This window comes from Thunnus albacares, chromosome 21, assembly GCF_914725855.1.
Source record: "Thunnus albacares chromosome 21, fThuAlb1.1, whole genome shotgun sequence".
Taxonomy (NCBI): domain Eukaryota; kingdom Metazoa; phylum Chordata; class Actinopteri; order Scombriformes; family Scombridae; genus Thunnus; species Thunnus albacares.
This window is the reverse complement of record NC_058126.1, coordinates 11,815,857-11,834,673: the sequence shown is the minus strand read 5'-3', so window position 1 is coordinate 11,834,673 and position 18,817 is coordinate 11,815,857. Positions and strand designations below refer to the sequence as shown.

General features: G+C 41.2%; 1 protein-coding gene across 3 annotated transcripts in view; it reads left to right on the top strand.

The window, feature by feature from the left end:
• Window positions 1-18,617, top strand: part of LOC122972135 (sodium/hydrogen exchanger 9-like) — a 57,879-nt gene extending 39,262 nt beyond the window's left edge. Inside the window, exons 13-16 of one of the 3 annotated variants that reach the window (XR_006399645.1) lie at window positions 8,984-9,029; window positions 10,431-10,650; window positions 10,963-11,018; window positions 17,255-17,272. Coding sequence is in view for 1 of the 3 variants with exons in the window: in XM_044338909.1 (XP_044194844.1) it covers window positions 8,984-9,029; window positions 10,963-11,018; window positions 17,255-17,351; window positions 17,448-17,624 (376 nt within the window). In the remaining 2 variants the exon portion in view is untranslated. Of the gene's footprint in view, window positions 1-8,983; window positions 9,030-10,430; window positions 10,651-10,962; window positions 11,019-17,254; window positions 17,352-17,447 lie in introns of those variants that run through there. The other 2 variants (XM_044338909.1, XR_006399646.1) reach the window with 2 other exon arrangements.
• Window positions 18,618-18,817: the final 200 nt, after the last annotated feature.

The window sequence follows — 18,817 nt, the reverse complement described above, 5'->3', positions numbered from 1 at the left end:
ACCCAAAAAACCTTTTGAGGTCAGCAGTTGAGAGGATGCATTTGTCTCTATAGACACTGCTCTATTGTTTTTTGTTTGGTGACTTCCTCCCACTCCATGTCATTGTTAAAGGTGCAGTGTGTAGCATTTGGTGACATTTAGTGGAACGGACTTGGCAGAAGTGGAATATAATATTCATAATTATGTTTTAATTAGTGTATAATCACCTGAAAATAAGAATCATTGTGTTTTCGTTAACTTAGAGTGAGCCCTTCATATCTGCATAGGGAGCGGATCCTCTTCCAGCGAGCTCATCATGTTGTACCGCCATGTTTCTACAGTAGTTAAACCAAACACTGGCTATAGAGACGGCCTCTTGGGTTTTTTCTCAAGTTTCACGGCCACCATAGGTTCTCTTACTTGTTTGGAAGGGAAGGGGGTGGAGGTGTAGGGGTATTCAGTTGCTTGCAATCTGCAACCTCATCGCTAGATGCCAGTAAATCCCACACACCGGTCCTTTAAGGCACATGCAAACAGAGGTACCCACCAAGGTAACACTGTGTCAGACTTGTGAGGCAGTCATGGTTTTCTGTCCATCTCATGAATGATGATTTGCCTTACCACAAGGTTAAAAACCCTTCCATTTTTCTTTGATTGGTACTGTGAAATCCAAGCTCCCCAGTGTGGTTCTTGTTTGGTCCCAACTGCTTGTTCTTGATGCAGGAAATCATTGGCCAGAAAGAGAACAACAGCGTTGTTGCAGCAAACATATACTCCCAATACACAGATGAAAAAAGAGAGGCAGATTTAATGCTTCAGCAGAATGGGCACACATAGAGAGAAGGGAGGGAGGGGGCACAGAAAGAGAAATGGATGTAGACCAACTCACTATGAGACAATCAAGTGAAACGAGAGAGTGAGTGCAGGAAGGCGGTCATTTATTCAGTCCTGAAAGCCTCCGAGCTTTGGCACTGCACAAATCAAGTCCATGAAATCAAATCTTCATCGAAGGCAACTGTGTGAAACTGTTATGTAACTGGTACATAGCTCAGGGTGAGACTTCACCCACAGAAATGTGTGTGTATGCGTGCTCTACATCTGCGTGCATGACCTCCTGTCTATTTTCTAACCCTTCTGACTTGGACTGTAGACCTCAGCCTCCAGGCAGAACCAGAGGAAAAGAAGAATAGACTTGGCAGTCCTTTAGTTGGCCATCTGTTCTTGTGGGATGTGGTCAGTCTGAATTAGGCCTTTCTGTCTATCTCCCGCACACATAAACACACACAGATACACAATCCCATCCTATTTCTACTGGTTTTCTCATGTACTGTATTTCATCGAGCCGCTTTTACACACAGCGGCGCAGTGCATCTGGCTGTCCAGTCTGCCGTGGCCATGTGTCTGGACTTCTGTTCAGAGGGTCTGTGGTTTCAGGGAGAAAAAAGGGGAAGGAGGGGGTGGTGGCGGTGGTGGTGGGGAGGGCTCATATCGATTCATACCCTCTAGCAACGCGCCAAGAAGCTGCTTTCATAATCCTCCCTCCTAAATAATTCACCACTCGCCCTCAAAATTTCATCAGCACCTACATATAGAGAACAATCTCCACAGCAGCAGCAACAGCAGTGTTGTGAAGGAGTTAGTGCGGCCGGGTAAGGGAGGGGGTGATGAGGCAGCAGATGAGTGAGCAGGTGGGAGATAGTGGGGTGATGATACCCCTGTCCAAAACCAAAATTAGCTATTACAGAACACTAATGCAGCTGCAACACATGCATCTGCGCATTTACAGACGTGACAGCATACCAGCTCTACGCCTGGAGGGTGTGAGACAGTGATTTGACACCTCATCTGATTTGTAGGATGACACTAATGGTCATCCAGAGCAGCTGGCTGCTATGGCAGCAGACGCACAGCAACACGCTTTCCTTATCTTCTCACCACTTGCTTCGCCACCTCCTTTCCTGTCATCCACTGCTGTCTTACCTGTGTCAGTTCAATCAGGTTAAAAAAGAAGCTACAGAGTGGTCACAGTGTCACTTTTCAAGTCTCCATCCAGTGCAGGTTTAATTTACGTGTCTCTGTGAAGCCTGAGGTGAAGTACCAAAATACAAAAGCAGGCCAGTGTCCCTCTAAAAAGACAAAGAAATCACTCCACTTTGCTCTGCAGCAGGAAGCATAAAGCCATTAGCCCAGTGCCACAAAACAGTATAGCACACAAAACAGGTGGCTGCAGTTGCTTCATCACCCACATAGTAATTAGTCCTTTCCTTGAGATTCTACTGTTATATTTAGTTGGCACCAAAAAACACTGTCCTTGATCCTCTACAATAAAGACATGGCACTGTCTAAATATGACAACCATATGCAGCATCAAGATGTCCCTCAGTGGCAGCCATGAAAGAGTTTCACTAGTGTTATCAAAGGGGGCACTTGATCGCTCATCCTTGAGGAAGTTTTGGCAAGAGTGAGAGAAAGGAAGGAGGAAGGAGAAGAAGGAAGGAGATGTGTAAGGGATGTAAAGGGATTCGTTCTGTCCCAAAATCATGAGCGTTCTGGCAGCTGAAATAGACTTCCAGGCAAGTGCCGTCAGACTAGCCCACTTACTGAAAGCTTCATCAACCACTTTTTCTCTTGAAATTAACTGGTTTTTATAGACCACATCCCTTTTCATTATGATTTCCCAGCCGACCATGCACATACACACACACCAGGGAGCGATAGTGCAACAGGCTATTATTGTATTTTCGAACACTTTGCTAGTCATTAACAATCATTAAACAGCTTTGGGTTTTAGAGCAATTCAGCGCGGACCTGACTGAGCCTGTGAGAGATTTTGGCATAGATGTCCATATTTGTGCGCAGCTTACACTTGCACACATTCATTAATAGTTCTTGCTGATGGCTAGACATCTGAAAAGGTATATACATCATGGCGTTGCCTAATTCCCCTACTGTCTATCTTATAGCAATACTACAATAATACACCCGATACAGTGCATGTACAAAGCATTTTGAATAGCTATTATACATTTGCATTGCATGACTTTATTTCTTTGCCAATATTGAATGTTTTACTGGGGCTGAGCTTGTGAGCTAGTAATATATCTGTCTAGTAATATATTTGTCAGACGAAATGTTATTATTCCTTAAGGGCGGTAAATCTGCACCACCAAAATTGGTGGCTGCAGCTTATTTCTTCAAAAGTAATAACTCAACTCCCATTTTTGCGAGTAATCAGAGAAACAAAGTAGTGCTGATGTCTATAGGGGCGTAAGCACTTTTCACCTTTTTTCATTTTAAAAAGTGAGCTTTGACTAAAAGAAAAGTACAGTGAACAAAAAAATGAACAAAACAACTTCAGGAAAAACAAAGGAAGAACTTTTTTTTTAATCTGTAGCTGAGATGTTGCTGCTGAAATGGATTTAAACCACCCAACATTACTATATGTATATATAAGATGTAGTACTAGTTTGATAGATGGACCTAGATTTTATCTTCTTGGGCAGAGACTGTTATCTCGCTCTTCACTGCCAATTCTAGCCATGCCCTGTATCCCGCTAGGACCACTAGACTAACTTTAGGTTGTATCCCTATTCCATGCAGAGATATCCAGGTGGATGTTGCGAGAAGGGAAATGAATTCTGTGTGATAATAATATCCTTGGCTCCCACTGCCTCCTCTGCTCCACAGGGATCCAGATGGCTGAAATGCTAAAAGACTCCCTTCCTGCTAAACTGACACAGTTTAAAACACTGATGGCTGTCAGCTTCACTCTCCAGAAGTTGACACAGTGAGAAAATGTGACAAACTATGAGAGACAAACTATGACAGAGATATGATGCAGTATGTTTGCAGTTTTTTTGTATATCAATCTTACTATGCATGCTGCTCAGTAGGATCCTGATACGGTAATGACATGATACAAGGGAAAATGCATCAATGACTAACAATGTAGCTCTAGGGATGACAATATCAGTCAGTCGGTCTGTCGTTCAGACTGAAATTGTATTATGTAATTGTTAATTATTGTATGAATTGCCACAAATTGATGAATCCTACTTTTAAATAAGTTCTCACAAAGCAGTATTGTTACCTGTACTTGATTGACAGCTTTTATATTTCATGTTCTATTACCACAAGTGCATTTCATCAATGTGTAATGACTGTTATCGGGTTTTGTGAGTGGTTGCCGACAAGTCATGACTATCTACAATATCCAAGTTGGCACTACATAGTATACTGAGTTATTTCTGGCCATTTATATCCTTGCAGCTCAGTTTATACAACAGAAATGATAACATGATATTTGGACATCTGTTGAGTGGGTGATTATTTATCAGTGTGCAGTGTGGCAGAAAATTTTCAAAAGTTTCAACTCCTACCAAAGGACTTTATCCCTTAAATAATGAACCTTGTTCTTATATAAATGCTCTGCACAGCTCACTGCACCATGCACAGATGAATGCTTGACTAATATCACATGATAACACACACACACACACACTACTCTGCCAATTTTATTTTTACACCAGCTCAAGTGATGTGAAATTAAGGTTAAAGCTGCAGAGCGACTGAGATTCTCACTCCAGGTTTCAGGAGATTGACCTAAATACTGCAGTCAGAGTCTTGGCCATGTATGGATTGTTCTTTTGTAACACTGCAGTAATAGGAATGGGAGCTTACAGTATGTTGTATTGTTCTTTGTTTTATCTCCTTATCCACTGCAGAGTTTCAACACTGAGAGATGCAGGGCTCGGTGCACCTCATGCATGACAAGTCATATACAGAAAGCTAAAATTTATAACCAGTATAAATACAGGGTGGTAACGATTTATAACACAGTGTATAATTTCCCCCTCAGAAATTCAATAGAATGTGATTTAAATTCAGCACGAGATTCAGGGGTAGTAATTATTATTTGCCAGGATTTAAAGGTATCATCATCTGACAATTAAAATGCTTGACATTGATTGTGGAGGCAGAGTTTCACACATTGTGAAAGTTAAGAGCTTATCACATTAAACAGTTGATACCGTGTGTGTGTGTGTGTGTTGGGGGGGGTGGGGGTCTAGCTTGTGCAACTGGGGACAAAAGCTGTGTCCCCAATTGGTAAAACACTGATTTTTGGCTCAGTGGTTAAGGTTAGGGTAAGGGTTAGGTTTAGCCAAGTAGTAGTTATGCTTAGGGTTAGGATTAGTCTCCAGGAAATGTATGTAAGTCTATGTAAATACCCCAAAAGTGACTTAAGTTGAAATATGAAATCCGTGTATCCTTGGCGAGAAGAACAACCAAAAGGGATTTGCAAACAGGAAACTGGAAGGATGACTTACAGCCTTCCTCTTGTCCAAACTCACAGTACAGAGCATACACAGTCCCTGTGAGACTCTTACTCTCTTTGTCTCCATCTCTCTGCTCTCCCCTTTTCATTTTTCTCTCATCCTCTCTCCCTCTCTGTCAGAACAGCAAGAAAAAGGAGATAGCACAGATTGAGCACAGCAGAGGGGAGGAGTGTTGTAACTTAATTTACGCTGCCTGTTGAGTATATGCTACTTGAGCTCAAGAAGAAACTCATCTGAATGTTTATTAACTAGTGCTGCTAATCACATCCAGTGGAGATTTTCTCCATCAGAGGAAACGATTGTGAGGAAAATGTTATGCCTGCATGTAAACACTGTTAACTACTACCTGTAGACTGCCTCTGAGGTAGGAAGATATATTATTGTTGATGTTTCTGTGATGTTACAGCGTCTTCTCTTGGGGTCTCACGTTTAGTGTGCCTCCAGCACAGCAAGCACAGCTTTATCAGCCTATGACAGATAACAACTCAGGCACACATGGTAGGTGCACACACATACTGCATCACCGCTCAAGGCCAAGTTTTAATTTGTTTGTGTTTTTGGGATTTTAGTCGTTTGTATGAGGCGCAGTGGAAATACTAGGAGGAGGTGTTTATGCGTTTGGGTGCTTTTCTGCATCCATGTGGGTGTGTAATCTCTGCTTGTGAATGTGTTGGACGAGATTTAGCAAGAAAAATCGACTACTCTCTCTTTTAGAAAAAAAAAAAAAACACAGTAACCTCACCGACGTTTTCGTATTAATAGCAACGATGCCCAAAAGCCTGGATGAGTCGACAGCGAAAGGCCCTGTGCAGAGCGCTATGTCATCCTGGAATGTGTCCAGAGGTATTTTAGTCACAGTGGAGCTCAGCACAAGAGCTAAGATTGTATCAGCACATAAAGAGCCTAATAACAGAAAAAGGAAGCATAGTATAACATAGAGTTTGGGGGCTGCAGATGACTGGCGGAATAGCAGCCACAAGTCAATGTAACAGTCTTGTGAGATTGGGGGAGATTGAGTTACTCCACTGTGTATTTCTTTTTGACTTGGTTTTATAGCATAGGCTGGGATTTCCTTACAGAATGGTGAACTCCACCTTATTTGCAGAAGTAACTGGGTCATGGGAGTGTCGTATAATCCTGTGGAGCCTCTTTACAGACGTATCTGTGACTCTGCTGTTGTCTTGTCCGCTGTTTCCTGCAGTAGATATAAATTTATGCAAAATTTACAGACGCTCCTCCTCTGTTGCACTTTCCTCCTCCTCACAGTGTGCGCCTCTCTGTCCACTTTCACTCACTCGCAGATTTATTCATGTGAACTCGCGGTCACAGAGTAGTTAGATTAGTTTGGACTTGATTTTTCTTTATTGAATGTCAGTGTGTTGAAGATAAGGGTAAGAGTGCGACAGGGGCCACATCAATTTAACAACTCGAGGCTGTGAGAGCAGGCTGTCTGACAGCAAAATATTTTCAGGCTGTCGTCCCACTCAGAAACACCCCACTCCCTTGTTATCTCTTTGTTCCTCTTTCTGTGCCGAGAGAAACCGCCACTCTCCTCTATTCCCTTTCATGTCACTCTCTCTGTCTCTCTCTCTCTCTCTCTCTCTCCGGTTGTCTTGTCCTGTCTCCTAGTCAATCTTTCACTCACACACTCACCGGCTCACTATCATTTCCTCTCACACACGCAAACCAGCAACACCAACTCATTCTGTCACTCTCATGTCACCAGAGACTATCTCACTCAACATCACGCTCAGAAAACTGGAGCCCACTCTCTTATTTTCTGCACTCCTCCCACTGTTCTCTGAGCTTTACCCTCAGCTTGTGTTCCTTCTCTTGCTCTTTCTTTCACACCTTATCTGCCCTTTCCTCCTTCTATCAGCTCCGCTCAGCGACAGATCCTGTCACCATGGAATGTACCCCACCAGCTGAAGGCGATGCATCATGTGCAGTGCATGTACTTTGTGCCTGTCACAGCCTGCCCCATCCATGTTTTTTTACCCAAAACATTTTGCGCAACACCAAAACAACTGCTCCTTAGTACCCTCAGGAAAACCTTGCATAATCAAGACAGATCTCATGCAACCTACTTAACCCCTATCCCTGCACACAATTTCAACCTCAGTGCCTCTTTCTACTGTTCCTAAAAGAGGAACGGATACAAGTGGTGGGCAGAAGCAGGGAGATGGTAGTAAGAGGAGACAAAGAAAACAGACTTAAGAAGAGGTGGTAGGTGATATAGACAGGAGGAGTGATCTGAGAGAGTGAAATAATATTGAGAAGATAAAGAGGGAGAGCAATGAAGAGTGAAAGTTGTGGTAGACAATGGGACGATTGTGAAAAGAGATAGGGCAGAGAGAGAATGGATCTGAGAGGAAAGGAAGAAAAAAAAGGAAAAGGAAGAATATTAGGTGAAATATGAAGAGAAAGAGACAAAGGCGGCCGGGTTTAAGATAAAGATGGGCATAGAGAAAAGCTGCAAAGAAAAAAATATGAAGAGATACAAGCTTGGTGGAGTAAATAGTGGAAGAGACGGGGAGAGATTGTGGAAAAGGAAAACAAACTAAGACAGAATGCTCAGTGATGGATGGTTTGTTGGGATATGCCACAGCCTGGATCAAAATCAAATTAATTACCAAGTGCAATAATGGGAGCGAGAGAGCTAGATCATGGAGGGGGAGGCAGCCAAGATGAAAATCTGCACAACATTAAGAAGTTGCAGTGTTCTAATGCTCTGATGAGAATCTCCTCTCTGTTGTGTTATTGCAGGGGCCCCTAAGTGAAAGGCTTTGGCATCAGCAGCATTCAAAATGCACACAAGCGCAGGCACACACACAGTGCACAGTGATAATGCTAGGCTATGCTGATCTGCAGGAACTAGCATCAGCGACTATCTTGTTCTCAGCATCCCTTCAAGTGCTCTGAGAAATGTTCTACCCACAGTGTACTGAATAGAGGTGATTTTGCTGCTGTATAACTGTAAATGATAGATTTTGATGTAAATCCTAAGAAAATATATCAGAAATGATCACCATGTGACTTCATAAAATGTACCAAAGTCATTGTCATTCCTTCATATCCCAGTAAATCAGCGTTAAAAAGGATGGAAAGGTGATCGCTGTAGTGTGGGGGTTCAGTGTAGCTGTAGATGCAGTAAATACACACACACACACTGAGATAACGCCCTCGTTTCCAGATGAAGCAGCTCACTAGGCTGTCACTGACTGGCGCTGAGTCACTTTATTTCAATTCAGGAGAGCAAGCCACTCAGCCGGCCTCTCCTCTTTAGCCCTGTTGCTCGAGCATGCCTGCAGCAAAGCGGGGCCCGCACCTAGACAGAGTAATAATCGCCGCCACGCAGAATATCAAGCGTAATTGCGGCGCTGTTTGTCATTTATCAAAGGTTTACCCAGCTGACATTTTCTTGGTGTGATGTGGAAGACAAGGCTGATTTTGATGGAACTGTTTGAAAGGTCATGTTCAAACCGAGCCGGGTTCCACGCTGACTTTCGCTTTCATCGCTAAGTCACATGCGGCGCTAGACTGACTGTTTAAACAGCTGAAGTAGATGTATAGCCTCACATATAGTGTAGAATCAAACCCTTGAGATTTGTCCCAGTCTCTTTGTCATCTGTGTGTCTGTGTTGACTTTGCTTCTTCATTCTCTACAGGATGGGGGTGGATGCAGATGAAAATCCAGAGGATGTTTCTTTTGAGGTAAAAACACAGTATTGTCACCACTCAATAATCTGTATTTTATCCGCTCTATTTATTCCTGCAGTCTTTGTCCTTTCTGGCATTGAATCTTCTCAATAGCAATGGCAGTGTCATTCTCCATCAGCTTACATTTATAGGAAGACATACTGTATATGAAGTCCAGTTTATATCTGTTCAACAATGTAAAACACATTTGTAGAGCTACAATTTGAAAGTGTAAAATTACCTTAAAAATTAAATTATCCCACATATTTCATAATCTGCAGTGTAACATAAAAAAAAACATTGTATTTGTGTATACCAATATACTAAGAGGCATCCTTTATCCATCTTGGCTGCTTCTGCATAGCTATTGCTCAGGTATGGCTCACCAATCCCATTAAGAACCTAGGGCATTAGTGCTGTATTGATGTATTACAGGCAGTCAATTGTTTTTCTAATGCTTTAAAACACTTAAAATATTTGCAATTGCAAGCAGTAATCCTAATGATCTGCTCTGAGTATTTATATAACTTGGTTTAGGTATTCAGGGGATCAATTTTTCATGAAAAGTCTAGGCTATACATTAAACTTTAAACGTTAAAAAAGATAGAGAGAGAAAAATGAAAGTAGATGCCAGTAGAAAACAACTCATTGATGCTTTAAATGATGCCATAATCACTCGCAATATTGTCTTTATAATAACACTTTTATAGAAAGTTGACAGTTTGTGATTAAGTAGAAACTATACACGATTTAGAAGTAGCAGGTGGCAACCCAAAAGCTCTGAAACAGCCTCTGTATTCAGTCCAAATAAACCACTCTTGTTACATACAAAATGATTCTACATACAGTATTTGTACAGTATATCATTGCTGTAAAGCTGTGTTTTCTCAGTTGTCAACACTGCAGCTCTTATCAGCAGAGGAAACTGAACACAGTGAAAGAGCTGCAATCTCAATGAATAAAGACAACGAAACGTAATTTGTTAAAGAGCTATTTTTAATCACCACAAAAGTGCTGCAGAGCTGCACTGCATAACATTTGGAGTCTGTATGTGTTTCACTACAGACATAGGGTATTGGTAGATTTTTTTATACATACTGTACATTACAACAGTTTAACAGTGTACAGCGTTTTACACATACTTAACAGAAAAAGAGTAATGAGAGTGTATCATTTTTTACAAATACTAGACAGAAGGGACTTACAGTATATCCTGCCATCCTCTCCCACTGACACATAATGTGTTTCTATCCTTTAATCTTGGCTTTGTTGTTTATTTTAACACCGTGTGACATTAAAGTATGGAGAAGAGGTTCAAGAGGAGGAAATGCACTTTTGCTTCCCTCTAAATGACAGTCTGTAGCACATCCTTGGCAGCAGAGAGGCCTTCTGAGTGGCCTTCTTTTTGTTGTGCAGGCACGTCTGTCCACCCACCCACACACACCCTCACACCCTTCCATCACTGCTTCCCAGCAGCTCTCCATCCCCTCTCTTTCATCTTCTTATTTGACCTGACTCTTATCTGCACACTGTGAGATGGACAAGGTCTGGGCAGCTCCCTGGCATTATGAGGCCAGAGGGGCAGACAGAATAGATGGTGTGGCCGGTATGGCTGGAGGAAGATCTCAGTGGAAAGGTAAGGGCGAGCTCCAGGGCTCTTTCTTATAGAAATGGATAAATGTCACCTTGTCCGGGGTGCGAGTCTGCACAGGGACAGTTGGGGGCGTGTTTTTATTGTAGTGGAAAGGCAAGGGACTCTGCCGTTTTTGAGAACCTATATGAGCACAGGGCTTTAGGTCCTACTTTTAACAGTGGAGGTTATTGGATATGGCCCCACTGAGCATCCAAGGGTGCAGGTTTTCAGCATTTCCATCAGGCAGTGTATACAGCCACCCCAGAGGGGTTTTTGTGTGTTGATGAGTAACAGTGGTTCTCTTATGGTCTACAGGTTGCTTCAGAGAGGCCAGACACAACACGGACCTTGTGGCACCGTCTGGACTACAAGTATCCTTTCACTGCTTTTCTTCTTCAAAGCACTCTCACATCTGTTCGCACACACAATAGTTAATGCACTGGTCTGTGGAGCGGTATACAGTGAGTACAAGGGAAAATAACAGAGTGACTCATTTCAGCGAATGTGAAGAACGACCGTTATGGCAGAACAAACAGGACGTTCATGAATTAGTTGAAATGGGTGGTCCCCTACCACCTTTATACAGTACATGTGTGGATGTTTGCAGTTGTATCAAACCATTATATTTTCCTAATATGAAATATGTATTAGTTATTAGTATGCATCTATGTATGCACATGAATATATTTGGTGTTGACTTCTAAGTGAACTGAATTCCTGTAAGCAGAGAATGTAGTTAAATCATTTGGTAGTAAAAAAAACCAACCAAACAAACAAACAGTCGTGTCCTCTGCAGTGGAATTTCATAAAAACTACATTAAATTTAAGCAAATCTAATTTTACCACTTGATAGCCTCATGACCTGGCCTGATGCTTGGTAAGGAGCACATAATTTTCCTTTATGGACTCTATCTCCACTGCAAAACAAAGAGATGCAGCTAATGCATCAATTTATTAATTTAATGCATGAGTGCATTAAATTAATATTACATTTTTTTCATAGTTTTTTTTATAGTTTCATAGTTTTCAAAGTGCATTTAGAGTGAATAACAGGAAATATATGATTAGACAGTGTTGGTAAACCATTAACTACTCAGTGTGGACTGGAATAGTTAGCAAAGTTGAACAAAGTTGAAGAAGAAAAAACTTTCCTTTAATAACAAGACAGTTTTCTTAATAAATCAACAACTCCTAATTAATCAGTTGCAGCTGTTGACAACAGACTATCCAAATAGTGTGGGAAACATGTATCATGCTTGTTGAATCATGTCATAACTGTCAGTTTGGTCTGACATAACACAGTATTGCACTCTAATTGGACTGAGCAGAAGACATGAGTTTATGAGGGAAGGGCATCTGTATTTGAAATGCCTTGGAAAGGTATTTTACTGCTTTGATGTTTTGCATTTTGTGGTCTTGGAGCATGAATAAACAAGACTAATAAACTACAGCCATGCTAGCAGCTCTGTGAGACTGTACTTTCAGATAAATGCTAATGTTAGCATGCTAACACGCACACAATGACAATGCTAACTGCATTGCTGATGTTTAGCAGGAATAATGTCCATAAACCAAAATATTGGACAAACACAAATTTTGTGTTTGTCCAATATATATTACACTATATGATTGCAATAGATGAAAAAAGAAGGGATGACCAAAGTTATTACAGTTCATCCTGAGGAGGACACAAATGTCCAAATTTCATATCAATCCATCCATCCAATAGTTGTCAAGACATTTCACCAAATATCACAAATGTCAACCTGCTGGGGGTACAAAAATTCCATGTTTCCAAATTCCATGTCATTCCAAATGACAATGTCAAAACCTTTTGTAAATGTATTAAAAATAGAAAATAGGAATGTCAGCTTTCAGTCCAAGTCATTTCTTTCTTGAGACAAGTTTGGCAGCAATTACAGCCCCAGGTTTTACTGGATATGTCTGTATTTACATGGCCCCTCTAGATTTGGGGATTCTTTCTCTGATTGTCTCTTGCATGTCATCACAATCTCACTCAAGTTAAATGGACAACAGCTTCCATCAAATCATTCCATAGATATTTAATAGGATTTTGTTTTTTTCATGTATCATTGCTTCGCTCTAATGTCTGTAACAATCCGACATCAGTATTACTTAAGACTGTGCCTCTTCATTGTTCCTTTGTATGCTCACAAGTCTCCATGTCCCTTCTGTCGAAAAAGCTTCCTCACAACATGATGCTGCCGCCACCATTTGTCACAGGATGGTGTTAGATGAGTGATAAGTGCTGCCAAGTTCTCACCAAACATGGTGTGTTACAACTGAATGTACTAAAAGCATGTTGGATAGCAACTGAAAAGGGGTTCATATTCCAGACATTTCAGTGTTGCGTGGTGATTTATTTGTGATGACGTGGCGACAATAATGCAATTTATCACATGTAGCAGGTTTCAACGTCCCATATACAGTTGTTGTGTTAAAGAGACAAAGATTCTTATCAAGCACAGTTTGAATTGAGGCTGCTAAACCAGAAAAGGTGAGTTAGTTGTGAAAGGAACTGTAAAGCACGGAAGTGGATATGACATAATGTTCTTCCTGATGTCTGTTATTTTACGTGTTGTCAGTGTTGTTAGTCATAGATTATTGATTCAAATGCAACTTTTCTCAGAACAGACTGCCAGTTGCCACAATTACTTCCTAAGAAGAATAAAGAAGCTCTTTCTTTGCAGAAACAAAACAATCATAATTAGATGTCTGATACACTTTTGAACTTGTGAAGGTGTTTTTCAGACAATATTTGATGGAATTTTGAAATTATTGGGATCTAGTGAGCAGAAGAAGTGATGTGACTGTGAATTATACACACTTTTTTAGCTATACACATTAAGCAGTCTAGACTGGCTTTAAAAACAGGTAGATTAGTATATTTTGGAAGATTACTTCACTAATGACGGACTCTTATTCTATTCTCTTTGCCAGTGAGTTGATATACTGTATGTACGTGCACACACACACATATGATATGACACCCCGTAAACAGTTGACTTATGACACTTTCTTTCATTGACTTACTCATTGCTTGCAACACAACATTGCAATCTGTGTATCCGTAGTAACTACACAGAACCATACCCTGTGGCTATAAACCTGCATAGTAGGTTAATCTGCACATTTGACAGAAAATGTGCATAGTGGCATTTTAGAATTTGTATATATATATGTAAATGTTAGAAAGAGAGAGAGAGGGGATGAGAGAAGCCGTGAGCAGGATGAAAGGTGCATCCCTCGCCAATGGTTCCTATTGATGGGGCTGAGAGAAAAAAAACGTATTATGGAAATGCTTTGATGTGGACCAGGTGAGAGGAGCCTCAGCCTGGATCCCGCTGCCAGGTAATTGAGCTTCAGCTTGGCTTGCCACTGTCTCATCCTAAAGGCGCACTGCTGTTTCCTTAACCGTTTCCCTGTCAGCCTGGCTTTAAGGCTCATTAGGGCCAGCGTTTTAGGCTAAGCACTGATTTTGACGGACATCAAAGCCCGTTTGATCTTTTCCGCTGAAGTGGTTTACAGACTGTCGTTCCAGTTCTGGAAACCGATGTTTTTGTTTTGACTCCATCCCAGAGGCCACCCTTGTGTAAGAGACCCAGGGTGGCTGCATTATGTGGTTGGTTCTGGCTCAGGATGAGTCCATGGAGTGACTTGGGAGTTAAATCGCAGGGTGTCACCTAGATTTATAGTATTATATATAATATAGCACAATAGCATGGCATAAACAACACTTTACTAAAATTAACAGTTAGAAGGAGGTGGCACTTATTTTAAATATGTGCTGCTGACATTTTGTAATGTGTGTGAGAGGCAGGTGAAAGTACTTGTTATGCAGAACAGCCACTTTCACAGTGTTATATTAACATATAAATGATATAATTAGATTTTTGTTACAGATGCATTCACATGTACGCAGCTTTTTGAGGTTGTAACAGGTTAAAGTGGAGCCAGTTTTGCCTATTTTACATACTGCTGGGTACTGACATCTGCATTATAATTGTAAGCTGTTCATATGTGTTGTGTGTAAAATCTGAATCAGCAAAATGATTAGTAACTACAGCTGTCAGTTGAAGGCAGTGGGGTAAAGACTACAATATTTTACTCAAATGTAAGTATAAAGTAGCACAGAGTGATAAAATCTGTTCTGTTTCTTGGCAATTTATGGTTATTCTGAGATGCCGAGGAGTTTTAGTGGTCACCAAGTATGCTCTTTTAACTCTGAAATGCAGAAAAGCGTGTTCGGGCGTCATTCCTCGACTACCTAGTGGAAACCGCAACTTATTTTAAAATGTCCTTATCAATCTATTTACCTGTCAGCACTGATGGGAGGTCAGGAAAAGGTGACGTGCAGGACATGTAGGGAAGGAACGATGCGTGCTGCGATGGTAGCTGAAGCAGCAGTTGAAGTTCTACCCCCACACTACTGCTCAGCACCTTTTTTCCCAACACACACACACACACACACACAACCTGACACCATTGTGAGCAGACGGCAGCTCTAGCGGTTATAATTACCATCTCTGTCTAGTGTTATGCTGGCGTTGGACACCGTGCAGACAAGTAGACAACTCACTCAACTGCAGGTCCCAAAGAAGTCATTATCCCTGCCCCCCATTCCCACCTCCTCACCCCCCTCCCCGCCCTTCTTCTCAGTCCCTCATTTGAGACATTTATAAATAAATCTTGTTAGCTGGCAGAATTCTGGCCATAATTTCTACCTCTTGCATATTGCTGATAACAGCACTGGAATGCAAGAATCTGTGCCAAATGACATATTAGATCATTTCCCTCTTCTCCTTGTTTTTTTTTCCGTGTCTGTGTGTACTTATTCCAGAGAATTGTGTACTTCTGTGCCACCTCTAAGTCCCACATTGTTCATTATAGGCTTTGAGGTACAAAGGTTGCTTTTGTCCAAAAATTGTGGCATGGGTGAAGTATTGTTTTGTCTTTTTCCAAGGCACAAGCAGAGCAAAGTATGAATGCCTGCAAAAAAGTGCAATTATTTATGTGACCTGTTACAGCTAAAAGAAAGTGTGCAGTCATTTTTTATTGGTCTGTAAGGGAGAGGACACAGAATCCAGTGTATTACAGGATCAAATGTCACCACACTACTTTATGTAAAAGTCTGGCCTGGAGAGAGGTGTTGGGTGGAACGGATGCACAGTAGGTCATTATGATTGTGAAGTGACTTCCGACATTGTCATCCAGAGGACTATAACCATAACATCTGCTATCCAAAAACAGTCATTTCTCCTGCTTTCAGCACTGATAAGAGTTATGCTTGTATGCACTAGCTTATATCAACACTTAAACACATTTATAAACCATCTCTGACCTTCCCTCTGGTCTCAGTCAAGTGCAAGTCTGACCCAGCTTGCCTGAAACAAGATAGCTGTACACCATCTACCTTTCTTTTTTCAAGAGTAAATTATTATTATTATTATTATTTTTATCTCTATCAAGCACTCTGCACTTCTGCTCTTGTGCAGTGCTTCTTCCTGGAAAGTCTTTTCTTTGTGGCATTGTTCATTGTGAGCTTTTATTAAATAAGACAACTACCAGACAATAGCTGCTACATGTATCTTAAATATGCTTACAGTTCAGCAGGCTAGAACAAAAATAGCACAGGCACCTTAAGCTTGAATGACTAATATCCAGCTCTCTGCAGTGTGTTGTGTTGAAAATGGAAAGCCATTGACACTTCATGACAGTAAGCTGACAGTGGCCTTATGGGGAATAGTGCGCTTATTATAACAGCAGAGACGTTTATCATTTTCAACATTGCATTATGGGGATTCAGTGCAATGATGTTAGTGAAATCTGAAAAAAACGCTGTGTCATTGTTCAGGCTGTCACTGCAGTGTGTCTGGTGGAAGTGAGGCAGTCTCTGCTGTATTTTATATTTTTATCTTCTGCATATCAAGTCAGAAAAAGACTGTAAATCTAGGTGGAAGGTCAGTCAGAGTGCTTGGGTCACATGTTGACTGATGTGTTTTGTATCCTTGTATTATGCACGTATGCAGTGTGACATTGACTGGGCTCTTTAAACAGAGAAGTAGTTCTGAAGTTTAATAGTATATTCAAAAAAAGAGCTTGTATTTCTATTTTTTATATATCATTTCTGTATAAATAATATGCAGTTAAACCCTTGGTATATGTGTGTGTGTGTGGCATGCTGTTCAACAGAAACGAATGATTCACTTTAACCAAGTCTTTCTAACATAGTCACTGGCCTGTGTCTAATCTGCACTCCCACGTCTGTGGCTAAAACAATAAACATTGCTCCCATTTTTATCCCACCCCATAGTTAAGAAACTTAGCTGAACAAAAGCAGCTAGGACATTATACTATGAACTTCTGGAACATCATGAATATAGTAAAATATGTCATTTTTCGTATTTTAACACATAATCACAAAATGTACCCCTCGTGGAATGTGCTCTGCTAAAATTATTACAGTAATGACTCAGTGACCTGAGGCCAGATTTGGAATTTGCTAAAAACAAACCATTTTCCTCTCTCCTGTTAACTGTCACTGACACTTACACGCCTTTGCCACCATGCCTTAACAAGGTCACAGATATCTAAAGCCTCTGCTGACACATTCTGGCCCTCCGCTGTCCAACTCGCTGCCACGTTGGCGTACCAGACTCTTCAGCGGCCCCCATGTCAATGAGGTAAGACTTGCCTTGTGTTACAGCTACATACAGTACTGTGCATGTCTTCAGAGATTAGAAAGAAATGAGAGTTATCTTTTATGATTCGCCATTCAGGGTAAAGATCAGCTTTGCGAGACTGAACCAGAACCAGATCAGATCCCTTTTGATTTGGAGAAAACGGCGAATGAGCTCGTATGTGTAGTAGGAGACTCTGGATGTGAGCACCAGGAAGACCTGCTGGAAGGAGACCTGGGACTCGGCACTGCTCCAGCTCTCGCCAGGGAGGCCTGAAGCTCCAAGAATCACCTCTAACCCCAGCTTATCAGCCCCTGCCGCCCTGAGGCTGAGGCCCTCCCTCCCACAGTGAACGGGGTCACTGGCCAGGGCATCTGAGAGGAGCCAACCGGGACTCAGAGTTACAATGTCTCCCAAAAGGTCACGCCCCCCCCTTGAGCTGACATGCATGCAGAGACACAGACGGAGAAAAAAAAAAACATTACAAAGGCCATTGCTCTCTCTGTTTCTCTGCTGATGATTTTCTTTGCTTGTTTGAAGGAATTTCAGCACTAAAATTAACTTTAACTGCCGAAATAGAAAAGTTATGCTTGTATAATTTAAGTGCCTGCTGTCTAACGCAGCCAACAGGAAGCACAGTTTGACGTAGCCCCTGTGCACAGTGTACTTTTTTTTTTTTATAAAAGCAAGCAAACAGTTCTGGTAAAACATGTTAAGTCACAAATTAATTGTTATTGAAGAAGCTTCTTGCTAGTCGGTTACATTACGTCTTGGTCTCAAGCTTTAGGGAGAATTGCTCATGAACATCTAATGTGATTGAATGGCATTTCCCTTAATCAGCTGACATGGTATTTTGTTCCAACTTCTCTTCCCCAACTCCTTATTAAATTTTTATTGCACTGTTTTTTTGCTACAATTCCTTTAACTGATTTAAATGTATTCCACTGAATTTATTGCTCTCCCATTTCTCCCTCCATGTCTTGCTTATCACTATGCTGCACTAGAATACTTCCAAATGCTTAAGTATATTAACAGCATTTGGAAAAGAGACTATAAGCATGTGAGGTTTCCACTGACTTCTTTAATTATAGATTGCACTTTGCTGCTCTCTGAGTGCATCATTATAAATCTCAGGGCCTTTTTCCCCTTGAGAGAAGCAGGATGTTTGTGTACTGCACAAATCCAATCTGCGAAGGTTAGGCTTTGTGAATTTGCAGACTGTTTCTCTCATATTAATAAAGCCATTGTCCTTGAAGTAAGGGCTTTCCATTTTATGTTGCGAATGCATGGGAACATCTGTGGAATGCTTCTCTGTTTCATGTCTCGATTGCTTACTTTGTTTGCATACAGTTTTGGGGGGTTTTTGCCCAAGAGACAGAATGATAGCAACAGCCGTCTCATCATGAGTCTTCAGATAGATATTTTCAACCTTCTATCCTAGATCTATCCTTAAAGGGACAGTCCACCCC